This window comes from Triplophysa rosa, linkage group LG9, assembly GCF_024868665.1.
Source record: "Triplophysa rosa linkage group LG9, Trosa_1v2, whole genome shotgun sequence".
Taxonomy (NCBI): domain Eukaryota; kingdom Metazoa; phylum Chordata; class Actinopteri; order Cypriniformes; family Nemacheilidae; genus Triplophysa; species Triplophysa rosa.
Genome location: NC_079898.1, coordinates 26,381,648 through 26,404,031, shown reverse-complemented (window position 1 = coordinate 26,404,031; position 22,384 = coordinate 26,381,648). Strand labels below are relative to the sequence as shown.

Below are 22,384 nucleotides of genomic sequence, written 5' to 3'. Positions count from 1 at the left end.
AAGGCTCCAGGATAGATACTGCCGAAGCTTTTTACCTGTACGCCAGCGGCCCTGACCTCACCTCCATCATGCCCTGCAAATACGGGAAACCTCACGGGACTCTGTCCAAGTACCTGACGCAGGAGGGTCTTCAGTGTGAACAGATACGAGAGCTCCTCATGAGAAACACTGAAGTTGACATCTCACCTCTTACTGTAAGTTATCACACTTATACTGTACATATGACTCATTCACTGCCTACACATAGTTACTACTGCTGTCAAATCTGCATGAAAACAGGAGTGACTGTTGTGTTCCCACAGGCATTGAAGACCTACACATGAGTGTATTTTACTTTTACACATACAGTAGAAGTCAAATTGTGAACCATTCTATAATAAATAAATATACATTTTAGTTGCGCTATTGTGAGAACCTTTGATATCTGACCTATTTTAGTTTCTGTCTATAGTGTGTGTGGATTGGAGAAGTTTTTGCATTGTGAAAGTGTCACACTATATATACCAGGAGTCTTCAACTAAAATTGCTTGAGGTCCAGTAAACAAACCCTCCGGACAATTAAATACCTAAAAACATGAATTGATAGTTTTTGGCAGACCAAAGAAATAAACATGTCTTTTCATATCTGTACGACGGCATAACAATATCTGACAACAATGTAATGAAGGAAAATGTGCAAAATGCCCTAATCTCTAAACCTGCACTGAACATACATTCATTTCAACATTAACAACTTTAAAAGAAAACTAAAGTGTTGTTTTCTGCTGAACTGAGATTAACAAATAGCAGCATGAAGTTGTGACTGATCATCCTCTGATAACATTTCAGCTCTTGTGGCCGTTGCAGCTGAAAGGGGGGTTTGTTTCATATTTTCTTTTAGTTCGTGTCTTTAATTTCCTACTAAACGTGTTTCACATGCAGCCTCCATGCACTCTTTTACTATTGTTCCATCAGTAAAGGGCTTGTTATGTTTTCCTAAGATCCACTGTATTCTTAATGAACATTCATATGCTCGTTGTTGGGCGGTAAGTGAGGGAGGAAGGACCCGTGTAGATCGCTACTACTGGGCTTTGAGCTCATATATTTCCGTGTCCTTACCTCAGACTGCTGCGGGCAAGTTTCATCATAGTGTCTATGTCTAGTTTCATAATGCCGTTTAATGTTTCCACTTTTGACAACCGTCTGTATGTAGCAACAGTGCGCATATGTTAACTGTCCGTGGCGCCGTAGGACCCAAACTGCTACTGAGCGGACCTTGATGTGCCTGCTATAAATTTGATTAGAAAATTATGTTAGGCGTTCATTTATTTATTACGTCAAAAGGCTTTGAGGTCCGGACGGACGCATCTCGTGGTCCGCATTCGGACCGGAGTCTGCTAGTTGGTAACCCCTGATATATACCTACATAATACATCAAAGTTTTAACATAATTTTTAAAAAATATTTGGAGTGTGTTTAGCCTGTCAATGTTTGTGTTTGTTGTTTTACAGGAGAGTTTAGCTGTAGTTTATGCTCCAAGTACCCCGTCTCTCTACACCATATACGAGCCTGTTATCCGTCTGAAGGGTCAGGCCAAGACAGCGGTGATCTCCCAGCGACCCTTCAGTTCTAAAGAGGTCCAGAGCTCAGTGCTGGAGCCTCAGTTTCTCAGGACCGCGATGCCCTGTAACGCTGTCGGCCTGCACAGCGTCCTGCACAAGATCGGCGGCAGCGGCTCGTTCGTCTTCCTGTTTGCTCGGGTATGGCTTTGTTTGCATGGTTGTCACTGTTGTTGAACAGGAATGGAGGAAATGAATTCTCCAGACACACACACACACAGCGTTATGAGGGATTCCAGAGAAACTATTTCTGAGTCCATGGATGAACAGCACAGAGTTGTGTCCTCATGTTTAGACTATTTGAGCTGACATCGAAGATTTATAGGAGTTGACTTAAAATCACTGGGATTGTACTTTTCTAAAAAATAAATATTAGACCTTTTCCTTCAGGACTGAAAGATTCATTCTTTAATGGATTTGGGATAGAATCACCCTTCATATTCCAAACAGAGTTTTTGTGCAAGTAATGTAATAATAGTACGCTGTTTCTTACACATAATGTGTCAAATGTTCAGCGTCTTCAGGCATTCAGCACTTTCTCTTATACTGTACTCGGTGTTCTCTCAGTCACTCCTCAAACCTTGCTCTGATTCTCTCTCATCTCACGTTGTATATTAGTGTTGTGTTTTCTGCTCAGTTTCTTTTTGTTTCTGGTTTATTCGTGCAGGCGGTGGAATTGAGCGATTGTGAGACGACACAAGCCCTCGCCCTTCAGCTGCTGCTGTCTCTGGTTAAAAACAATCAACATTGCGCACACGAGATGGAGTGTTACCACGGTTATTCCATGATTCATCAGGTTCTCATCAAACCTAAGTGCATTGTGGGATACCACATTCTCAAGGTGAGTTTTAGCATAACAAATGTAGGTGGTTCGATTGGAATGTGTTTTCTTATATTGGCAAATTCATTTCTGTGTGTTAGGGCAGGGCGATATATCACATATTCAGTATATACTGTATTTGTAGTGACTTGGCTTGCAATGTAACATGAATCTTGCAGAGAGTTCAGTGTACTTTGGCCATTCATTTTTTTAAGAGCAAGGAATTTGATTAGTTTTGCAGTACATACTCCATGATTTTAAATGTGTTGTGTTGTCCCCTGTAAACTTTTGCTTGTTTTGTTGCATCTTATTACACGGCTCATTTGAATGCTTGATTCTGATTGGCCAGTCGCGACATTCCAAGGGTTGTTATTTTCAAATAACATCCGCTCAAAACTAATAACACCCTGTAACCCGGATGCTGCAAATCATTTTGAGAGGGGCAGTCTAATATTATAAATATTATAAACAAAAATGAATTATAAATGTCTTTTAATAACATACATGACATTATATTTACAAATGATTAAACCAATTTGCCTGTTCGTGACGTTTGAACGTCGTTTCTTACTTTAAACCCGAAACTAAACGGCTTTTCCTCGCGGAAGGTCTGCATTCGGTAAAAATGAGCTCATCAAATATTTCAAATTCACATTTTATGTCCAGTTTTTTCTCATGTGGCAAGTAGCCGTGTAATAAGCGGGATAATGTACAAGCAGCCGGCTGTTATCACCAAATAAGCCCCTTCAGTGTGACACAAGACCCTCCACTTCACCTGATCACACTGTCGGGGATTATTTATGCATAACAACCGGCTGCCTGTACATTATCCCTTACATGTATCATATTAAGAAGTATGTTATTTCAGAGACTAATATGTTTGAAAAGGCTGAAATAAATAAACACAGGGCAGGACCCTGTAATAGCTGCATTAGTGCAAAGCAGCGCACCCTGCTGGTGTTCATCATTAAGAAGTATGTTAATGATGCATGCTCACTGCTCACTGCGCATGCTCACTGTATAGGACCTGTTTTTTCTCTCTTTGTTTATTGTTGCGCTCTTCTATAATGCATAATGTTAATATTGAGCCAAGTAAACCATTTCAACAAACAGAAACAGTCAACAGTTGTTGTCAGATGCAAACGTTCAAGGTGATCCATAAGAGATGAAATTATAGTCAATTATTACTTGTTTGTGTTTTTTGTTGTAAAATATGTTTAAAGTGTTGTTTAACCCTTGTATGAATTTATCCTGAACACTCACAGAACACTCTGTTTTTGCAGTTCACTTACAGTATCTCTATCTGTCTTGTTTTCTTCTGCATAATCGTTCTGTGTGTGAGATAGACACTGTTGGATGGCTGCTGCAGTGACTCTATCCTCACGGTTAGAGAGGACGGTCAGTTTCATCTGGATGTTGAATCAACTGCAGTGGTGCAAGACCTTAGACTGCTGTCTGAAATCCTGCTGGACTGGAAGATATGGGCTAAAGCTCAGGTGTTCACACACGCACGCACACACACACACACACACACACACACACACACACACACACACACACACACACACTAAACGTCTTGCTTGATGATATTTGTGTCTATGCGTTTGTATGATCTACTGAATCACTTCTGTGTGTAATAGTGTGGCGTGTGGGAGACGCTGTTGACCGCTCTTGAGATCCTCATTCGAGTGCATCATCCTCAGCAGATATTCAACATCCGGCAGCTTCTGAAGGCCCAGGTGGTCCATCGCTTTCTGCTCACCTGCCAGGTGCTTCAGGTGAGAACAGACATATACATTCATTCCGTCTTCAGTGATGTTTCTCATCAAGTTATTAGTGGCTCCTCCTGAGATGTACATTTCTTTTCCAGCTGATGTCATTATAGAGACACTTTTTACCATCCAATTCAGCAGGAAACATCTGTACATCGATACAGTGCTAGCCTCCAAACACTGCAGCTTCTAACAGTCATTACATTTCTAAATTGCCCTTATAGGAGCATCGGGACGAGTACCTGACCTCCATCCCTCAGGATGTCTGTCTGTCCTATGTCAAAATCATCCAGGAGGTTTTGGGTTCACCTCCAGACCTGGACCTGTTGCGGCTGGTTTATAATTTCCTGTTGGCCGTGCACCCCCCCACCAACACTTATGTGTGCCACACGCCCAGCAGCTTCTACTTCTCTCTGCACATCGGTGAGCGAACGTCAACAACTAGGCTTTTTCAGTGACTTTCATACTTGATGCACTCCTACATTATTCTAGGCATTCATTTCAAGGCAATATAAGTTAACCGTGATTTATACTCTTTCTTTGTCCAAAGAAAAACACAATATGCCACTGTAAGTCTGAAGTGGTCTGAGCTTTGTGTGAGAAACAGACCCTGATGTTCTGATTAAGGGTTGTTTCCTGCATCTCCTAATAATGTCTGCAAACATCATGATTCTATGTGACCCTGGAAACTGAGGGTGCAAAAAAATGTAAATATTGAGAAAATCGCCTTTATATATATATATATATATATATATATATACAGTATATTACATATCTTCATGGAACATGATCTTTATTTAATATTCAAATGATTTTTGGCATAAAAGAAAATACGATCATTTTGACCCGTACAATGTTTTGTTGGCTTTGCCACAAATATTCCCGTACTACTTAATAAAGCAATAAGCCCCAAGAAGCAGTGCATTTTATAAAAGCTAAGGGAGTTGGGAGTCATTAAAACCCCTTTCGCTGTTATAAAATTCAATGTAACCCACTGCTTCGCGGGGCTTATTGCTTTTATAAAACGCTTATTCCATATGCATAGCAAAGTTTCATGAAATAAAGTGATATTTAGGCTATGTAATGCGATCAGCAGTTATAAATCAGGCTATTTTATAACGGCTCAGAACTCGGCTCAACCAATCAGAATCAAGGACCAGAACTGACCCTTTTGTGGTCCAGGGTCACATATATTTACTTTTATATAGACAGTATAGATAAATAATATTTAATAATATCTATCTTCTGGATGCATTTTGACTGTCTTACTAGAGATGAGGCTCATATTACTGCATTAAAACATTTGATATTAAACATTGTGAAGCTCAAGTCAAGCTTTATGTTTGGCACTATAATATACTACCGTATATACTTTGTACATATAAAATGTGTCATTTTCATTCATGTAAATTGATTTGTTTTTACATTTGTTTGTTTTAGACGGTAAACTGTACCAGGAGAAGGTTCAGTCCATGATGTACCTGCGACACTCCAGCAGTGGAGGAAAATCAGTGTGCAGTTCTGTGATTTCTCTCTCTCCCACGGTCTTCACAGAGGTGTCATCTGAAGGTAACATCACTGCAGTCCACCTCCACACAGTCTGGACACCGGCGGCTTCTTTAAATCTACTCGCTGCAGATCTGATTGGAAATATACTTGCGCTCATTCTGACGCACTTTAAAAACATTTTGTTCACTTGAAATCTCCTTGTCTGGCTGTATTCTACACAGCTTTATAATGCATGACCTTTAGAGAACAAATCAATTACAGCGCAGTCCTGCCTCTGCAAAAGCGCTTCATGAAAAGAAGGGCAAACTAGGGAGAGGTGAAGAAGCGCTAATGTTGTACAAATCCATGACTGTTTTATCAAAGTGTGAAATCTGAGCACGCTCCGTGCCGGATGGGCTGGTACGGGTTGTTCTCGCATCCATCATCAAATCCATTGTTTGTTTGCTTGTACACTTTGCTGGTTGATGCAGACGCAATGAACAAAAGTCCTGTGTGTGACGATGTATTTTAAATATCCTTTTTACTCCTAAACATCTGAGTGACATGTCTTTGCCCCACAGCACATCACCCTTCCTCCCCAGAGCACGCAGATGAAGAACTGTCACTGCGGCCCCCAAGCGTCGGCCCCTCTCCTCACTCGTCTCCAGCACTCACACCTCGACGGACTCGCGGGAGCTTGACGGGGTCCGCCGGGCCAGAGGAGGGCGTCTCCCTGGGCAGCACAGAGACCCTGAAACGGGACGAGCAGCTTCTCAGCAGCTGTGAATCAGCAAAGACCATTTGCGACTCTCAGGACGTCGGCGGTGGGGAGGGCGGAATCCGAACACCCTCCATCAGCATAGAGGAGGAGCACGATGGGCAGGCGGGCAGCCCAGTGGAGTCAGAAGATCATTTCGATTGGGCGAGCGAGGACGCGCCACGGCGACCGGACAGCTTGAAGGGAATCCAATCATTCCAGAGGAGTAACAGTAATCTTGCGAGTTTGGGTTTGGCCTTTCCAGCACAGAACGGCTCTCTGGTGATCGGACGCTGGCCCAGCGTGGCTGACCGCGCCGCCCCACCGGACGACTGGGAGAGCTACACGTACTCGCCCGGTTATGACAGACACAGCAAGGCAGACTCCAGTAATGACAGGTGTGCGTCATCACATATAAAGCTAACACCAATTTAATCTGTCCTTCAATTCATTCGTGTTCCAGTAACTTTCCTTCTTTTAACAGTGTTGGATAACTGATACATCTAAAGGTGCGTTCAGACCACCAGCGACCGTGTCGCTGTGTGTCGCTAGTCTGTTGCTACGAGGTCGTTAGAAGGTGTTCCTAGCTTTGGTTGCTCTAGTAACATTTCAAACCCTGCAGTAACTGATGAGAGATGGATGACGTGAGCTCCGCTGCTTTATTCCTATTGAAAGTCGTTACCGAAAGTCGCTCATCATTTGCATAAAGTTGAGCAAATTTTATCGCGTCGCTAGACACACCCACTTCCTGTTGCTCGTGTCGCCGGCTCTCCATTGAAATACATGACATCGACTCGCTTTGTCGCTGGGTGTCTGAACAGGGTGTAAGAATGATGCCCATCAGATAATGATTTCTGTTTTTTGTGTTGTTTAGGTCCAGTGCAGAGGACTGTCTGGTTCTGATCTGCTGTGGGTTGTATGATCTGTTAAGAGGAGTTCTGCTTCTTCTGCCAGACCTCCTGCTGGAGGACGTGATGGACAAACTCATCCACCCGGAGGCTCTCCTCGTGCTGGTCAATCACTCTTCTCCTCTCATACAGCAGGGCGTCATGAAGGTCTCTTCTTTTTTTTCAATGCACAACATCAACATTTTACGTTAAACATTATTGATCTGTGTCAGGAAAAGTACGTTTTCAGACACCATAACTTGTCATTTATCACAGAAAGTCCACCGCTGTGGCTTGTCAGCTGATATGAAGTAGTCGATTTGTTCAGCTGGTAATAATCTGTGTTTTCGTGTCATCGTGTATGGACCGTGTAGCTGCTGGATGCGTACTTCAGCCGCGCTCAGAAGGAGCAGAAGGAGAAGTTTCTGAAGAACCACGGCTTCTCACTGTTGGCCAATCAGCTGTATCTCCACCAGGGCTCTCCCGGCCTGCTCGAGTGTTTTCTGGAAATGCTGTTTGGCCGACCGGTGGGGCTGGAGGAGGAGTGAGTATACAAATAACCGACTATTATTTTGTTGATTTATGTACACACGTTGCAGTTCCTCATGCTGTTTTTTGGTTCTACTACAGTATTTAGCTCACGTCAGTGATGAGCATTATTCGTTGTGTTCTCTGCTCACAGTCTGGATCTAGAGGACATGGAGAACATCTCCCCGTTCCGGAAGCGTTGTATTATACCTGTGCTGGGTCTTCTGGAGAACTCTCTGTACGAGAACTCACTAGTGCACAACAGTCTGTGTGTGCTGTTACAGCTCCTCAACACCTGCCCGAAGCTGGCTGACATCCTGCTGGATCACGGCCTGCTCTATGTGCTCTTCAACACGCTCTCCACCCTCAACGGACTGGAGAACGGGTAACCATCCTCTTTCCATGAGTGTAAAAACTTTAAAGAGGTCCTTAAAATGACATGTCATGCAGTGGGTAATGTCGCCGTGTGTGAATGTAAGCAGTCTGCCAAGTTGTAAAGCCAAAAGTGAACGAATAACAAAGTTATTCTCTGAATCACGTGAACGAGTCGTCTGTCGTTCTAACTTCAGTTCTGTGTCAGATTGCGTCACTCGGTGTAATGCCCGCATGCGTTCCATTTGCAACACTGTACGCGGTAGACCAATCACAGCAGACTAGACCGTCTGACCAATTAGATCGGAGTAGGCTGACCAAAAGGAGGGGCTTAGACAGATGAATCGCATAACGAATCATTCGAGAGTCAGTTAAGAAGAAAGGTAATAATAACTGCCTATTATTAGAAAATGAAAGGGTTTTTACACCTTGTATGTACGTAAACTTGTTGTAGGACACTCCATAAACCAAAGTAGCACCGTAAAAATCACAAAATATTTAAAGATGCTGCATATTCACTTGGCAGCCTCCACAGGGTTTCGTTATTGTTTGTCATTCTGTGATGTTATGAATGACACATGTGAACTCTGTGTCTGTAGGATTCCTCCCAATGATTACAAGCTGGTGGTTTGTGACGTTCAGCAGCTGTTGGTGGCGGTCACCATCCACTCTTGTAGTTCCTCGGGTTCTCAGTACTTTCGCATTATTGAGGACCTCATCACGCTGTTGGGCTTCATGCAGACCAGCAAAGTTCGTCGCACGCAGGGTAAAGAAAGTTACGGCAAAGATACACAACACGTGTCATAGAAGCGCACGCAATGATAACTTCTCTCTTCCTGACAGAAATGGCCATGGCGCTGCAGTTTCGGGCGATCCAGGCCGCCGTTGATTTCATCAAGACAACGGCCAATCAGGACCCTCAGAAATCTAGCAGCTATGTGCACGTCCCCGCCTCACCACATCACGCTCTCCAGCAGAAGCGCAAGAGCATCGCAGGTATGAAGACAATAACAGTTTTCATTTCTGTATGAACTATTACTTTGATATCTATATACGTCCTCTGTGCACCCTGCACACGTGTGTGGTGTCTTCATTAATGTTGTCTTCATCCATCATCTTCATATGTTACTCTTGACCGTTCATGTGTTTGTGTTGTATCGATACCTTCACTCACGCTCAAGGTTTAATGGACCTGAAAGACGCCATAATCCCCCGTATCCCCCGGCAACACTACTCTTCATACGGCCTGATTCCTCTGCCCACCCCGTTCACCTTCCTGTCCCAGGACTCCCCCCTCCCCTCCCCTCCTGGAGCAAACTCCTACATGTTCCCCTCAGACGCAGGTAGCCATCGACCAGAAGTCTGCTCAGATGGACGACAGCATCCCGTCTGTTTCAGGGGATGTGTGTCTGTGTGCAGCGAGCTGACTTTAACCGCATGTCTGCAGCTAATCCGCCCAGTGTCGTGGACTACTGGTGCCTGCGTGTGTGCTAATGTATATGACACTGTGTGTTTGTCTGGCGGTGGGATGCTGTCACCGTCAGTGCAGTATGTATGTTGTTGTGTTCACTACACACGTGTGTTGGGCAGGTCGAAGGCGGTTCTCGCTGGCACAGTCGGACTCGTTGCTGACGCGAATGCGCTCCGTGGCCAGCGATGAACTCACGCAAATGATGCAGCGCAGGATGAGTCAGGAGAACCCCATCAGAGCCAGCGAGACAGAGTTAGTCCAGCGACTGCAGAGGCTTGTGGTTCTGGCTGTTAACAGATTTATCTATCAAGGTACACAATGGGAACGCTTGTCATGCTTAATAATTAATCGAACACAAATTAACAAGGTTTAAATTCATTTACTGTAAGCGCATATAAATATATTTCAAATGTGATGGATAAAAGGACATAAATTAGAATGAAATGCAGTGATGTAGTAGATTTAGAAGTGCTACGCTGACACAAACCTTCTGGTTTCTCGTTGTTCGTCAGACAACAACCAGGATTTCTTTGACCTCCTGAACTTCCCTGAGTCTCCTGAACACCAGGCGTCCATGCAGTTGCCTGGCGAACATACGGCCGAGGAGACGCCATCCACCCCAACCCCGCCAGGAAACATGAAGACCTTCCGCAAAGATGTCCTCAAACTCATGATGGAGGGCATAAAGATCAGCTTGGTTAGTAACTACAGAATTTCTATAAAAGACAGATTTGCTTTCATTTACTTATGTTACTAAGCAACATATCTGCTGCTGCATGTTTATATAAATGATACCCTTGTGTTCTGTTAGGATGAACTATTTAAAGCGATCAGTATGTTATATGCTGAGATCTTGTGATGGTTTGCGTCCTCAGGGCAGCTCCGGCCGTGGCGGCGCTCCTCGCCAGCAGTGGAAGAGAATCCTGTGGTCCTGTCGCGACACATTCAGAGTCCAGATCGGCCGCGTGCTGGTCCACATGCTCAGTCCTGCAGTTCCTCTGGAGGACAGGAAGGAGGCACTAGAGTTTGTCCATGAGCAAAGCTACTCTGAGATCCTCAGAGAATGCCTCAGTCCCGGCCTGGAGGTGAGCACACAGAATTTCATTTTGTGTTTGTGGTGAACAGTTCATCCGTGCAAGTCAATACGAAGAAAAAATAGTTGTAATCTGAATGAAACGCATACTTTATAACATCCATCCAACAAAGACTTGCATGATTTTGTGGTATCGTTCATGTCTGTGAAATGTAATTCAGTTAGAATAATAATATTGAGGCCTTTCTTTGTGTGGGTTATTAGCACGGACCCAAACTGGCTCTGTATCTGTATGAGCTGTTACACGATCACAGAGACGCTCTGAGCAGAGAAGAGCATGCCGCTGGGAACACCTTCATGACAGCTCTGAAACTGTGTGGTCACCGCTGTGTCCAACCCAACGTTCCAGCCAAACCAGACCTCCTGAAAGCCATCAGAGAGGTGGGCAATCCCACAAACACTCTCATCACACTCATGTTCTCATACAGTTTCATGATCATGTTTGACATGTTTCTGGTTCAGTAATACAGTTTTATTCACAGATCTATATAAATGACTGGATTGCTCATGACATCATTACACTGAAGCTGCCGCGCCGCCATGTTGGTGTGCCCAAACGCTCTATTAAATTAATGGGGATTTATCACATATTAATGATAAAACAGTTACTTACCAGTCTAAAGTCTAAATGGTTCATTATTTAAAGTCGGGAGTTTTTCCGTCTTATTAGATATAGCGTGAGCTACGTTCATTTTCATTACAGTAGCGTACATATCAGATCAGCAGACTAACGAGACACCTCAACAAATGAGAAATGTGCTTATTCTGAAATCTAAAAACACATTAATACAGGCTGTAAAAACGATGTTCTTTAAGTCATAATGCGTTATTTCTAAACAGTTACACATGTGCTGTTACAACAGTGTCAATACACACTCACCTTCTATACATTGATGTCTATACGTCGCAATTCTGCCCGAAATAAACATAAACATCAGAAGTAAGAATTAATTTAAACACACATGTGAACTAAAAACTTATCGCGCACCTAATAAGCTGAAAACGGGTTATTTTCGATCGTCATTTTGACTGTAAGTCAATGGCGCTCTCTATCAGTTGGGCATACCAAGATGGCGGCGCGATCCTGCTGTTGGTTTAGCGTTCTAGGTGCAATCCAGTCATTTATTATAGATCAGTGGTCATATTCTATACTGGTTTGTTGTATAACTGAAGCCCTATCACTGATTCTGTAAAGGAGCAATTGAAATATGAATCTGAGGCAAAAACCAGCAAAGGAGCTTGGGAAAAGAAGCTGGCTAACACTCAGAGGAGGTGAGCACTTTATACAAACTAATAGAAAAGACAAGCGTGTAGGGATGTAATGATTCACCGTGAGCCGGTTGAAAATCGGTTATAATGAGTGACGATTCAAATCGGTTGAGGCTTGAACTGAATCGCAATACATTCTTTGAACAGCAGGGGCCGCTATTTTCACTGCAAACCTAAACGTGGATGCTGATATTTCTTAAATGCAAAAAAATCCAAGAAAAGCACAGACCGTATTAGTTTGTTTATATTAAAGAGACTTTTTCTATTATTAATTTGTTATAAAATCGCAGTTTACTTTTGTTATTTGAAATGAAACATTATTTTATTATGCAAAGAAACGTGAAGCATTTAAGAAATAATGCAAGGGAAGTTGTTCATTTCTAATTTGTTTCAACTCATTTTTTTAAAATAAATCGTGAGTAAATCGTGAATAAATCGCATCGTGAGATCAGAATCGTGAATCGCATCGCATCGTGAGCTGAGTGAATCGTTACATCCCTACAAGCGTGTAGACCTCCAATGATTGTGTTGTGGATGTCAGTCTGCTGCAGAGGTTGGAAGGGAAGTCGAAGGACATCTCGAAGATCGCAGCGGACATCACTCAGAGCGTGTCTCTGAGACAGGGCATGGAGAGGAAGAAAGTCATGCAGCACATCAGAGGCCTGTATAAGACGGACCTGAGCGCCAGCCGGCACTGGCAGGAACTGGTCCAACAGCTGACTCACGACAGGTCAGAGCTCGCTCACATACACCAATGCAAACCACTCACACATGAGAGGAACTGGAATACAAGAAGCGTTTCATGTGTGTGTTAGGGCGGTGTGGTACGATCAGTCGTCTTACCCCACCTCATGGCAGCTGGATCCCACTGAAGGGCCAAACAGAGAGAGGAGACGCCTGCAGCGCTGCTACCTGACCATCCCCAACAAATATCTGCTCAAAGACAGACGCAAACTTGACGGTCACTTGACGGGTTTTATTTTTTGGTTTAATTTTGTAAAGAGGGTGTTTGTGTTTGTCAGCTATAAGAGCTGACTGCTTTCATTGATCTTGTTTATTGTCCTCATGCGTGTGATCTCATCACAGATGCCATCAAAACTCCGCTGGCCTTCCTGTTTGAGGATAAAACTCACTCTTCCTCATCCATCGTGAAGGACAAAGCCACCAGCGAACCCATCAGGTACTCGTCCGTGACTAAACCAACTGCAGTCTGTCGATTCAGTGCACAGAATATTAAAGAGCGGTTCGTTGTCGCCGTCCAGGTTCACCAGAAGATGTGTAAGTGTGGCGCCCTCTAGAGAGACTGCAGGAGAACTGTTGCTTGGTGAGACTTTCTCGAATTTAATCCAAAGTTTGACATCGCATCATGTGATGTCATCAGCTGCTCACTGAACGGTCAGCGGCACATGGGGTCAGAGCCTTTAAACACACTTCAGCTCTGTCTCTTTCACGTGCCCTCTTCTGTGTCTGTAGGGAAGTCTGGGATGTACTTTGTGGAGGAGAATGTAGCCGAGAATCATGAGAATCAGGTAAGTTTCATTGCTGCACGTCGTGAGACACGCGTGCGTTTTTTTGAAGTTGAAGACGTGTCGTTTCGCCAGACACCTCATGGAGAGACGGAGCCCGCTTCCTTCTCGTGGACGTATGAGGAGATAAAGGAGGTGCACAAGCGCTGGTGGCAGCTCAGAGACAACGCTGTGGAGATCTTCCTCACCAACGGCAGGACGCTGCTGCTCGCGTTTGACACCACCAAGGTGAAACCTCATTGTCAGACGACAGTTACAGTTTTACATCAAGACACGTGATTCATATGAAGGTCTTTATGTTAAGATCACATGATCTCTTAATGAATGATGGGTAGCGCGGTGTGTCTGGAGTACGCATAATGTTGTAGCTTGATTTGTCGACCTCAGACTCTTTATTCTGCTGTATACGTCTCAGTTCCGCGATGACGTCTATCACAACATCCTGACCTCAAATCTGCCCAACCTGCTGGAATACGGCAACATCAGCGCGCTCACGCACCTGTGGAGCTCAGGACAGATAACCAACTTTGAGTACCTCACCCATCTCAACAAGCACGCCGGCCGCTCGTTCAATGACCTCATGCAGTATCCCGTCTTTCCCTTCATCCTGCGAGACTACGTCAGCGAAATTCTGGACCTGCAAGACGCCTCCATTTACAGGTCACAACCCACCCGCTTCAAACACTACTGATATTAATGCTAGCACATTTTAAAGTTGCTCATCTGTAGAAGTTCACCTGCCCTTGTGTGGTTTTGTCTGTTTGTGATGTCACAGGAACCTCAGCAAGCCCATCGCCGTGCAGTCTAAAGAGAAGGAAGACCGTTATGTGGACAATTACAGGGTACAGCAGCTCCACGGGGTCTAATTCCTGTTTCCATCAGCTCCTGTTAACCAATCACACTGTGGAAGTGTTCCAAACCCAGTGTGCTGCCTTCATAGGCAGCGTTTTCAAGGCTGTTTAGTCTTCTCTAACTGCCGCTCCAAACGCATGAGGGCTTCATACTTGACACACTGAGAAGTAGGCAGTAATTGAGAAATGCTCTTTGGATGGATTCTGAGCATCACATACAGTATATCCCTCACCATCTGTCTGCTTCTTAAAAGTGGCACATTGTTTGCTTACCGACATACTCGAAGCAGTCCTGACATCAGGCACATATGATACGAGTGTCTGTTTCAGTTCAGTGATTCCATCTGCACGTGACTGCTTAACGCTTTCCGTTCTTTACCCATAATGCTCACGGTGCTGATGTGGTGGGGTGTAAGTGACATTGTTCTGCTCAACAGTATCTGGAGGAGGAGTATAAGAAGGGCAAGAGAGAGGACGACCCCATGCCGCCCGTTCAACCCTACCACTACGGCTCTCACTACTCTAACAGCGGCACGGTGCTGCACTTCCTCGTCCGTCTGCCTCCCTTCACAAAGATGTTTCTGGCCTATCAAGGTCAGAGAATGACTGCAGGTTTTATGTGCTTGTTTATGTGACATCTGTATGCATGTTACTCTTCTTCATTTTAACCAAACTATATAAAACATCTCATACTGTATTGCTGTATATTAAGCGAAATGTAAAGTATAAAAAGTTTGATATTGCATCTGCTGTGGTCCACATTCATGATGGGTCTTGAAATGATTTTAAATGCTGTAACTCCAGCATGACGCCCCTCAAGACGGATTGAATTTGTGTTCATTACTTCATAAGAGACCGTGATCACAGGTGCAGCTCGTTCAGTCTTTTCTACATCTGCCTTAACAATTACACATCCACGTCACTCCTCTTTGAATATTTAACAGCACCTGTGTGTCGCTCGTCCACGGCGAGGTTCAGTACGACGCTTTTAAAGCCTTCATTGAAAAGAGTCTTTCTGAAGTCTCGCGCTACATGCATTAGCCTCTTTCATCAACCTCTTTATGTTCATCTTTCTTTCGTTCTCTATTTTTAACGCAGTTGGTTTTTCCGTGTCTGATTACATGGAAACTGATGAAAGGTTTTGTGTTTGTCACAGACCAGAGCTTTGATATTCCTGACCGAACGTTCCACTCCATGAACACCACGTGGCGTCTCTCGTCGTTCGAGTCTATGACGGATGTTAAAGAGCTGATCCCAGAGTTCTTCTACCTGCCCGAGTTTCTGGTCAACAGAGAAGGTGGGAGATTCTGTCCATCTTATTTTAACTTGTGAGATTGATTCATTGTGTTTGTGTTTATTGTGTTGCCTTACAAGATTAACGAGAAATGCATTAGGGGAAAAAACTGTACATACTTTATTACAGTGAGAAATTGATAATGAGAAGAATTGATCTCAAAGATTTTAATAGAAGAAGAACGATGCTTAAATGAACCATGCATCCCAATTCGCCTACTTATACTATGCCCTTAAAGTACAGTATGTACTGTTTTTGTCATGTAAAAGTGTCATGTACCACGAAATGGAAGTGGCCATTGTTGCCTAGATGACACCGTGATCCTTAACTGTCACGAACATCAAAATACATCTCTTCTTTGCATTTAAGTGTTTATTCATTCAAAATGTTGTATGTAATGTTTACTGTATACTCACATTTCTTAATTTATGTGGCAAATTTTTTATTTCATTGTATCAATGCAGTGGAGCGTCACTAAACTCCACCTTCTCGCAGTGAGTTGTGGGTAATATCAGTCGTTAGAGTGTGCACCATTCTGCACTACCGGAAGTAGTAGATCAGGGGTCTTCAACTACTTTTCTATGAGTGCCAGATTCTATTTAAATGTAATAACTTGAACAGACCAATCAAATCGCTTTATAAGACGTCGATCATTATGAGGCGCGGGAATTACTTTCGTATTGAATGTAGAAGCGTTTTGGTCTTTTAATGATGTGGCGTTTATCATTTTAATGTAATGATACCAGCAGCATTAATTCATGTTAAAATATTCCAGACGTGCCCTTTCATTAGCATGTTCTTCTAATGTTACCCTGGTATTTCCCCACTTCCCCCTCCGGCAGGTTTTGACTTTGGCGTGCGTCAGAACAGCGAGCGGGTGAATCACGTGAACCTGCCGCCCTGGGCCCGGAACGACCCGCGACTCTTCATCCTGATTCACAGACAGGCTCTGGAGTCGGATCAGGTCTCTCAGACGCTGTGTCAGTGGATCGACCTGGTGTTCGGACTCAAGCAGAAGGGCAAAGCTGCCGTTCAGGCCATCAATGTTTTCCATCCCGCGGTACGTCATTATCATCGCACGCTTTAACACGCTTGTGTCACATTGTTTTCATGACGGTTATTCATATTTTTCAGACTTACTTTGGCATGGATGTGTCTGCTGTTGAAGATCCAGTGCAGCGTCGAGCTCTAGAGACCATGATAAAAACATACGGCCAGACCCCCAGACAGCTGTTTAGCTCCTCCCACATCAGCCGAGCCGTCAGTAAGCTCATTTCTGATGGAGAACTGCCTGCAGCCATGGGTCTCCTGGTGCAGCTGGCCTTCAGAGAGACCCGCGAGCAGCCCAAAGACGCCGTTTATCCGGTACAGTCGCAAAACACACTGCAGTCTTAGTATTTTTACATGAAGGTCCTAAATCAACTCTCTCTCTTGTGTGGTTCGTAGAGTCCTCTGCCGTGGATAAAGGGCTTGAAATGGGGCGAGTATGTGGGTTCCCCCAGCGCTCCAGACCCAGTGGTCTGTTTCAGTCAACCTCACGGCGAACGCTTCGGCTCTCTGCTGGCCCTGCCCACACGCGCCATCTGCGGCCTGTCCCGCAACTTCTGCCTCATGATGATCTACAGCAAGGAGCAAGGTTTAGAGAACACACACAACACGCATGCTTAAACGTGACAACACAAACTCTATCAAGCATGTCGTCACTCGCCTAAAATGACGTCTGGTGGTGGCTTGAATTATACAAATGATCAAATGCGGCCTTGATATAGTCGCGCAGAGCTGAGATTACAACTAAATGGTTGTGTCGGCTTTTAAAGAGAGGAGAACATCAAAGACCATGCATCCAATCAAACTCCACAGATGAGCCGCTCATGCAAATGAATGAATAAATTAAATATTAAATGGCAATGAGATTAAACATGGTCTGTGAACGTTTATCGCGTTTTGGAGCCAAACTCTTCATTTGTCAATACAGATGTTTTTACTGTAAATCTTGTGTCAGTGTATAGATGTATGACCCGTGCGTGGAGGGAGTGTGTGAGATGTTTCTGGTCTGTCGTCAGGTGTCAGGAGCATGCACAGCACAGACATTCAGTGGTCGGCCATTCTCAGCTGGGGCTACAGTGACAACATGGTGCGTCTGAAGAGCAAACAGAGCGAGCCGCCCATCAACTTCATCCAGTGCTCACCGCTGCTCCAGGTCAGAGCTCATCATGTGCTCTTTTCTAACACTTTTGTTCCTGTTCCTGTTGCTCAGTTGATGATAGGGTTGTAGTGCTCGAGACCGGTCCATTTTTTTATGGTCTTTTGATCAGTCTCGACTGTCTTTGGTCTCGTTCTTGCATTGGTCTCAGACGTAGTGGTCTCTGGATTTTATTTCAAGACCACAACTGTGGGAATGATGCTAAAGTGCTGGTGCATTGTCTGATTGATGTGTTAACAGTCAACTTCAATCAGTGACTTGTTTCTTATTTGTTTTCTTTTGTTATTACTTGTGCTGGTAAGAGGTTGCAAAAAAAGTACTTGTATGAGATCTTGTTTTTTGTATTGACGTGATCTTAAAACGCAATATTGATTTTATACAATCGTTCAATAAACCACGAGTTAATAAGGGTACGTTCATACAGTCACTTTTTAGGATTGACAACCGTATTTACTTACAGGCGTGAGTCTCGAAATGTCCTGTTCACACACCGGTTTAAAGTTGCAGCTTGTATACTGTCTGTTTGAACGAGAAACCGAACTCAAGCCTGTATGGTATTCGCACACGACGCTTGTAACCATAGTGACAGACATACACATGAAAGATGGTGCATACTACAGACATTATCGCAATGGATTTAGTGCTATATAGCAAAACTAGGCACGATTTTATTCGCAAAGACGTAATAAACAGACACGGACAGCAGCTGAGACAATTTTTTTTACTTTAAACCCATTTGTTTTTAAACACAGCACTAACGGCTGAGCGCACAATGTGGGTTGCTCTCAGACCGCAGAACTGGTGGGAGCAACTCCGGTGGAGGAGAGTGACTGGATTGAAAATTTAGATTTTTTTTTAGATTTTTAGATTCAATTTATTGTCATTGCACATGTACAAGTACAAGGCAACGAAATGTGACCTCTGCATTTAACCCATCCAGAGAGTAGTGAACACACGCACAGCAAGAGGTGAACACACGTACCCCCGGAGCAGTGGGCAGCTATCACTGCAGCGCCCGGGGAGCAAGTAGGGGCCTTGCTCAAGGACACCTCAGTCGTTACCCGCCGGCCCTGGGAATCGAACCGGCAACCTTCTGGTCATGAGTCCGACTCTCTAACCATTAGGCCACAACTGCAAAATGTATGCATGACGCACAATTCCTATCTTTGTCTCTGTGAATTGCTAGAGCTCACATTGCGAAATGCAGCAACACCCAGATGCGACGAGCAATATGTGTGCAGAAAATAATCGCAATCGCCCTCTGGCGTCTAGGGACGCTTGTGGAATACCACACCATTGCACACCTGTTCGGCGTTGGAAGATCAACAGTCCACAACATTGCTAAAGAGTTCTGCACTGATTCACTCACTACAACCAGTCATTAACGGCGTGAAACTTCTGCACGTGAATACGTCACATGACGTGACAGACAAGCGGTGCGTTCCAAACGGGATATATCGCCCTCCGAAGGGACCTTCCGAAAAGGGGACACCATACAAAACGTCACTCCAAATAAATGTTGTTGTTTTTATCGCTCCTTTTGCCAAGTGAATTTTAAACGGACAAATTAGGAGATACAATTGCGTTTTTCCCTGTAGAGTTTACACATAAAGAGATTTACTCTTCGAAGGGAGTAGGGCATAGGGATGATCACTTCGGAATGGAACGCTGGGCTAGTTGTCCAGTACGATTCCGTTCACACAGCAGGGCTTCTCCGCACATGCGGTTGTGAGTCCCGAAAATTTAAAGGTGTGAGTTCGGTTATACCTTCGGTTAACTCAAGAAACGGTTGTCAAACTCGTGTGAACACAACCGTATTAAGAACTCAAATACAGGACTGACAACCGAATTCTGGTGCTGTATGAACGTAGCCCAAGTGACTTCAATTTTACACACAATTACGAACACGAGTTTTTGTTCCATTTTGTCTAGTCCCAAACAAATCTAGAACAAATCAGAACTTTTGTTCATTTATGAGCAACACACACTTATTTTGCTACTAAATAGATAAGAACGGTTAGAACGCATGATTCTGCAATTATGACTTTTTAGTGTTTTGTGGATCTTTAAGATGAATTTTAGGAGTGCTGGTCTTGGTCTCGGTTTAGGTTTAGGTTTAGGTAGTCTCGACTACAACACTAGTTTGAAGAGCATTGCATGAGCAATGCAAAGGTTGTGGGTTTAACTCCCAGGGAGCACATACCGATCAATAAAATTGTATATGTTGAACGCACTGTAAATCACCGGATCAAAGCTTCTGCCAAATACATAAACGTGAATAATTTACTTTGATTCTTTTTTAAGCATTGACACTGAACCAAAGTTACCAGTATTTTTGGCACAGCTAATAGTCTTCTATACCCAGCTGACTCTGTACGTCACACGTTTGCTCCCCCTGCTGACTGTATGGTGTTTTATATAGTCAATGATTTCATTCTGTGTTGCATTAATGAAGCGTCGTCTTCCTCCACGATCTTTGTTTTCTCATCTCGTCTGCTTCTCATCAGGTGACTAGCTGCGCCTGGGTGCCGGACAGTTGTCAGCTGTTTACGGGCAGCAAGTGCGGAGTCATTACCGCCTACAGCAACCGCTTCACCACCACCATGGTACGTAACCATGGCAACACGCTCCCCCTTCTCCCTCACCCACGCGGCCGCCCACGTCCATTATCACTCCCCGTAGAGCACCTACACACACACACATACTGTTTGTAGTGGCCTTGTTAGTCATCTCCCGGTTGCCCTAGAAACACATTTCCAGCGGCCCACAGGTGGGCTGAAGTCTGGCCATCAGACGGCTCTTTCAAACGCTCATTGATAACAGCTGCCGCTTAAATGAATCTTTCTGACATTTAAAGGATTGCTTCATGCAAACCGAAAGAAACTGTGGTGGTTTGCTAGCCCTCAGCCCGATGTCAAACCGGCTTCGTTGCAATTTCACAGAATGTCCTTTTCCACACGCTGAGAGCATAGCGTGACCTTTTCAGACCTGACCCGTCCAGACGTGAATCATTTCAGTGAATAATGCATTTTAAACTGTTGTTTAAAGATATACGTTGTGCTTTGGTTATTCTGCACTGCAAACGCAGTCGCTGGGCTTTATGCTCACGGCGGCCGTTAGCAAACCCCTCACCCTTCAGTTCTCTTCCTTTGAAAGCGTGATCATTAAAGTTTCTTATGACATTTTCTTCTCCAGCCGACAGAGATGGAGGTGGAGTCTCAGGTTCATCTGTACGGTCACACGGCGGAGGTCACGGGCCTGTTCGTCTGTCAACCCTACAGCATCCTCATCAGTGTTAGCAGAGACGGCACCTGCATCCTGTGGGACCTCAACAGGTCTGTTAGTTCTTTTGCTGCGATGGAGACGTTTCGTGCCTTTCGTTGGAATTTATTTATTAAAAAACAAAGAAACATGGATGACACATACTGATTAAATGTGTATCTTAAAGTCACAAAAGCGTCGGCCAAAAGCATTTAATCCAGTATTACGTAATGTGAAGCTGCTCTTGCACTGATGCCACGTTTATAATAAAACGTTTCAAATTCAGTAAATAAGCATTGCGGAATAGTTCTGTAAGGTAAATATGTACTTGCATTGCCATAATAAACTCACAAAGCATAAGATTTTGCTCATGACACGTGAATGTCATTTTGTGTGTGGTAACAATCAGTCTTTGAAGGTTTTGCAGACGCTGTCGTGAGGTTACGGGAGTTGACGGGATGTTTTTCTCTTGTCAGGTTGTGTTATGTGCAGAGTCTGACGGGTCATAAGAGTCCAGTGAACGCAGTGTCAGCCAGTGAGACCACCGGAGACATCGCCACTGTTTGTGATTCAGGTAAAAACGGCAAGAATGCGAAGTTGTGTAGTCTTTTATCAGTTTATGTAGTTCATGATTTAAAGCAGCAGTCGTGTTGTTAATGTCCACAGTGGGTGGAGGAAGTGATTTACGACTGTGGACCATTAACGGAGATTTGATTGGTCACGTTCATTGTCGAGAGATCATCTGCTCGGTTGCGTTTTCCAATCAGCCGGAGGGCGTGTCGGTCAACGTGATCGCTGGAGGTCTGGAGAACGGTGTGGTCAGGTAAAAATTAAGTTGATTATTCTTTTCTTTGTGCGTCACAGGACACACCGCATTTGTTTGTTACCGTCAGCCCTCAAATAAAGCACACGTTTTGTCTGATTTTGACTTTTTCCACTATGTGGAAAAATGTGTTGAATTAGTTCATTCCCAAAATGCCTTGCGTTTCAGGTCTCTTCCCGTGTCTGTACATTTTACTCTTGTCTCTCTCTTCTGCTCTCACGCTCAGATTGTGGAGCACATGGGACCTGAAGCCAGTCAGAGAAATCACCTTCCCCAAGTCTAACAGGCCTATCATAAGGTACAGTCTCGTCTACACGACACACCTGTGTGACAGCTCGGATTTGGCTGGATCTCAACTAAACAAGTTCCAT

At 44.2% G+C, this 22,384-nt stretch overlaps 1 protein-coding gene across 4 annotated transcripts in view; it reads left to right on the top strand.

The window, feature by feature from the left end:
* Nucleotides 1-22,384, top strand: part of lyst (lysosomal trafficking regulator) — a 50,257-nt gene that overhangs the window by 26,194 nt on the left and 1,679 nt on the right. For all 4 annotated transcript variants that reach the window (XM_057342837.1, XM_057342838.1, XM_057342839.1 and 1 more), the window contains 37 exons: nucleotides 4-194; nucleotides 1,491-1,739; nucleotides 2,266-2,439; nucleotides 3,765-3,914; nucleotides 4,059-4,196; nucleotides 4,415-4,613; nucleotides 5,631-5,759; nucleotides 6,260-6,833; nucleotides 7,310-7,490; nucleotides 7,697-7,866; nucleotides 8,005-8,235; nucleotides 8,822-8,988; nucleotides 9,066-9,218; nucleotides 9,813-10,004; nucleotides 10,206-10,390; nucleotides 10,569-10,778; nucleotides 10,991-11,167; nucleotides 11,982-12,058; nucleotides 12,597-12,785; nucleotides 12,871-13,016; nucleotides 13,142-13,235; nucleotides 13,318-13,379; nucleotides 13,529-13,584; nucleotides 13,657-13,809; nucleotides 13,997-14,241; nucleotides 14,357-14,423; nucleotides 14,870-15,026; nucleotides 15,589-15,729; nucleotides 16,569-16,786; nucleotides 16,861-17,091; nucleotides 17,173-17,362; nucleotides 17,790-17,926; nucleotides 20,437-20,535; nucleotides 21,125-21,264; nucleotides 21,667-21,764; nucleotides 21,857-22,013; nucleotides 22,240-22,311. In XM_057342837.1, the coding sequence (XP_057198820.1) occupies nucleotides 4-194; nucleotides 1,491-1,739; nucleotides 2,266-2,439; nucleotides 3,765-3,914; nucleotides 4,059-4,196; nucleotides 4,415-4,613; nucleotides 5,631-5,759; nucleotides 6,260-6,833; nucleotides 7,310-7,490; nucleotides 7,697-7,866; nucleotides 8,005-8,235; nucleotides 8,822-8,988; nucleotides 9,066-9,218; nucleotides 9,813-10,004; nucleotides 10,206-10,390; nucleotides 10,569-10,778; nucleotides 10,991-11,167; nucleotides 11,982-12,058; nucleotides 12,597-12,785; nucleotides 12,871-13,016; nucleotides 13,142-13,235; nucleotides 13,318-13,379; nucleotides 13,529-13,584; nucleotides 13,657-13,809; nucleotides 13,997-14,241; nucleotides 14,357-14,423; nucleotides 14,870-15,026; nucleotides 15,589-15,729; nucleotides 16,569-16,786; nucleotides 16,861-17,091; nucleotides 17,173-17,362; nucleotides 17,790-17,926; nucleotides 20,437-20,535; nucleotides 21,125-21,264; nucleotides 21,667-21,764; nucleotides 21,857-22,013; nucleotides 22,240-22,311 (6,199 nt within the window). The remainder of the gene's footprint in view (nucleotides 1-3; nucleotides 195-1,490; nucleotides 1,740-2,265; nucleotides 2,440-3,764; nucleotides 3,915-4,058; nucleotides 4,197-4,414; nucleotides 4,614-5,630; nucleotides 5,760-6,259; nucleotides 6,834-7,309; nucleotides 7,491-7,696; nucleotides 7,867-8,004; nucleotides 8,236-8,821; nucleotides 8,989-9,065; nucleotides 9,219-9,812; nucleotides 10,005-10,205; nucleotides 10,391-10,568; nucleotides 10,779-10,990; nucleotides 11,168-11,981; nucleotides 12,059-12,596; nucleotides 12,786-12,870; nucleotides 13,017-13,141; nucleotides 13,236-13,317; nucleotides 13,380-13,528; nucleotides 13,585-13,656; nucleotides 13,810-13,996; nucleotides 14,242-14,356; nucleotides 14,424-14,869; nucleotides 15,027-15,588; nucleotides 15,730-16,568; nucleotides 16,787-16,860; nucleotides 17,092-17,172; nucleotides 17,363-17,789; nucleotides 17,927-20,436; nucleotides 20,536-21,124; nucleotides 21,265-21,666; nucleotides 21,765-21,856; nucleotides 22,014-22,239; nucleotides 22,312-22,384) is intronic.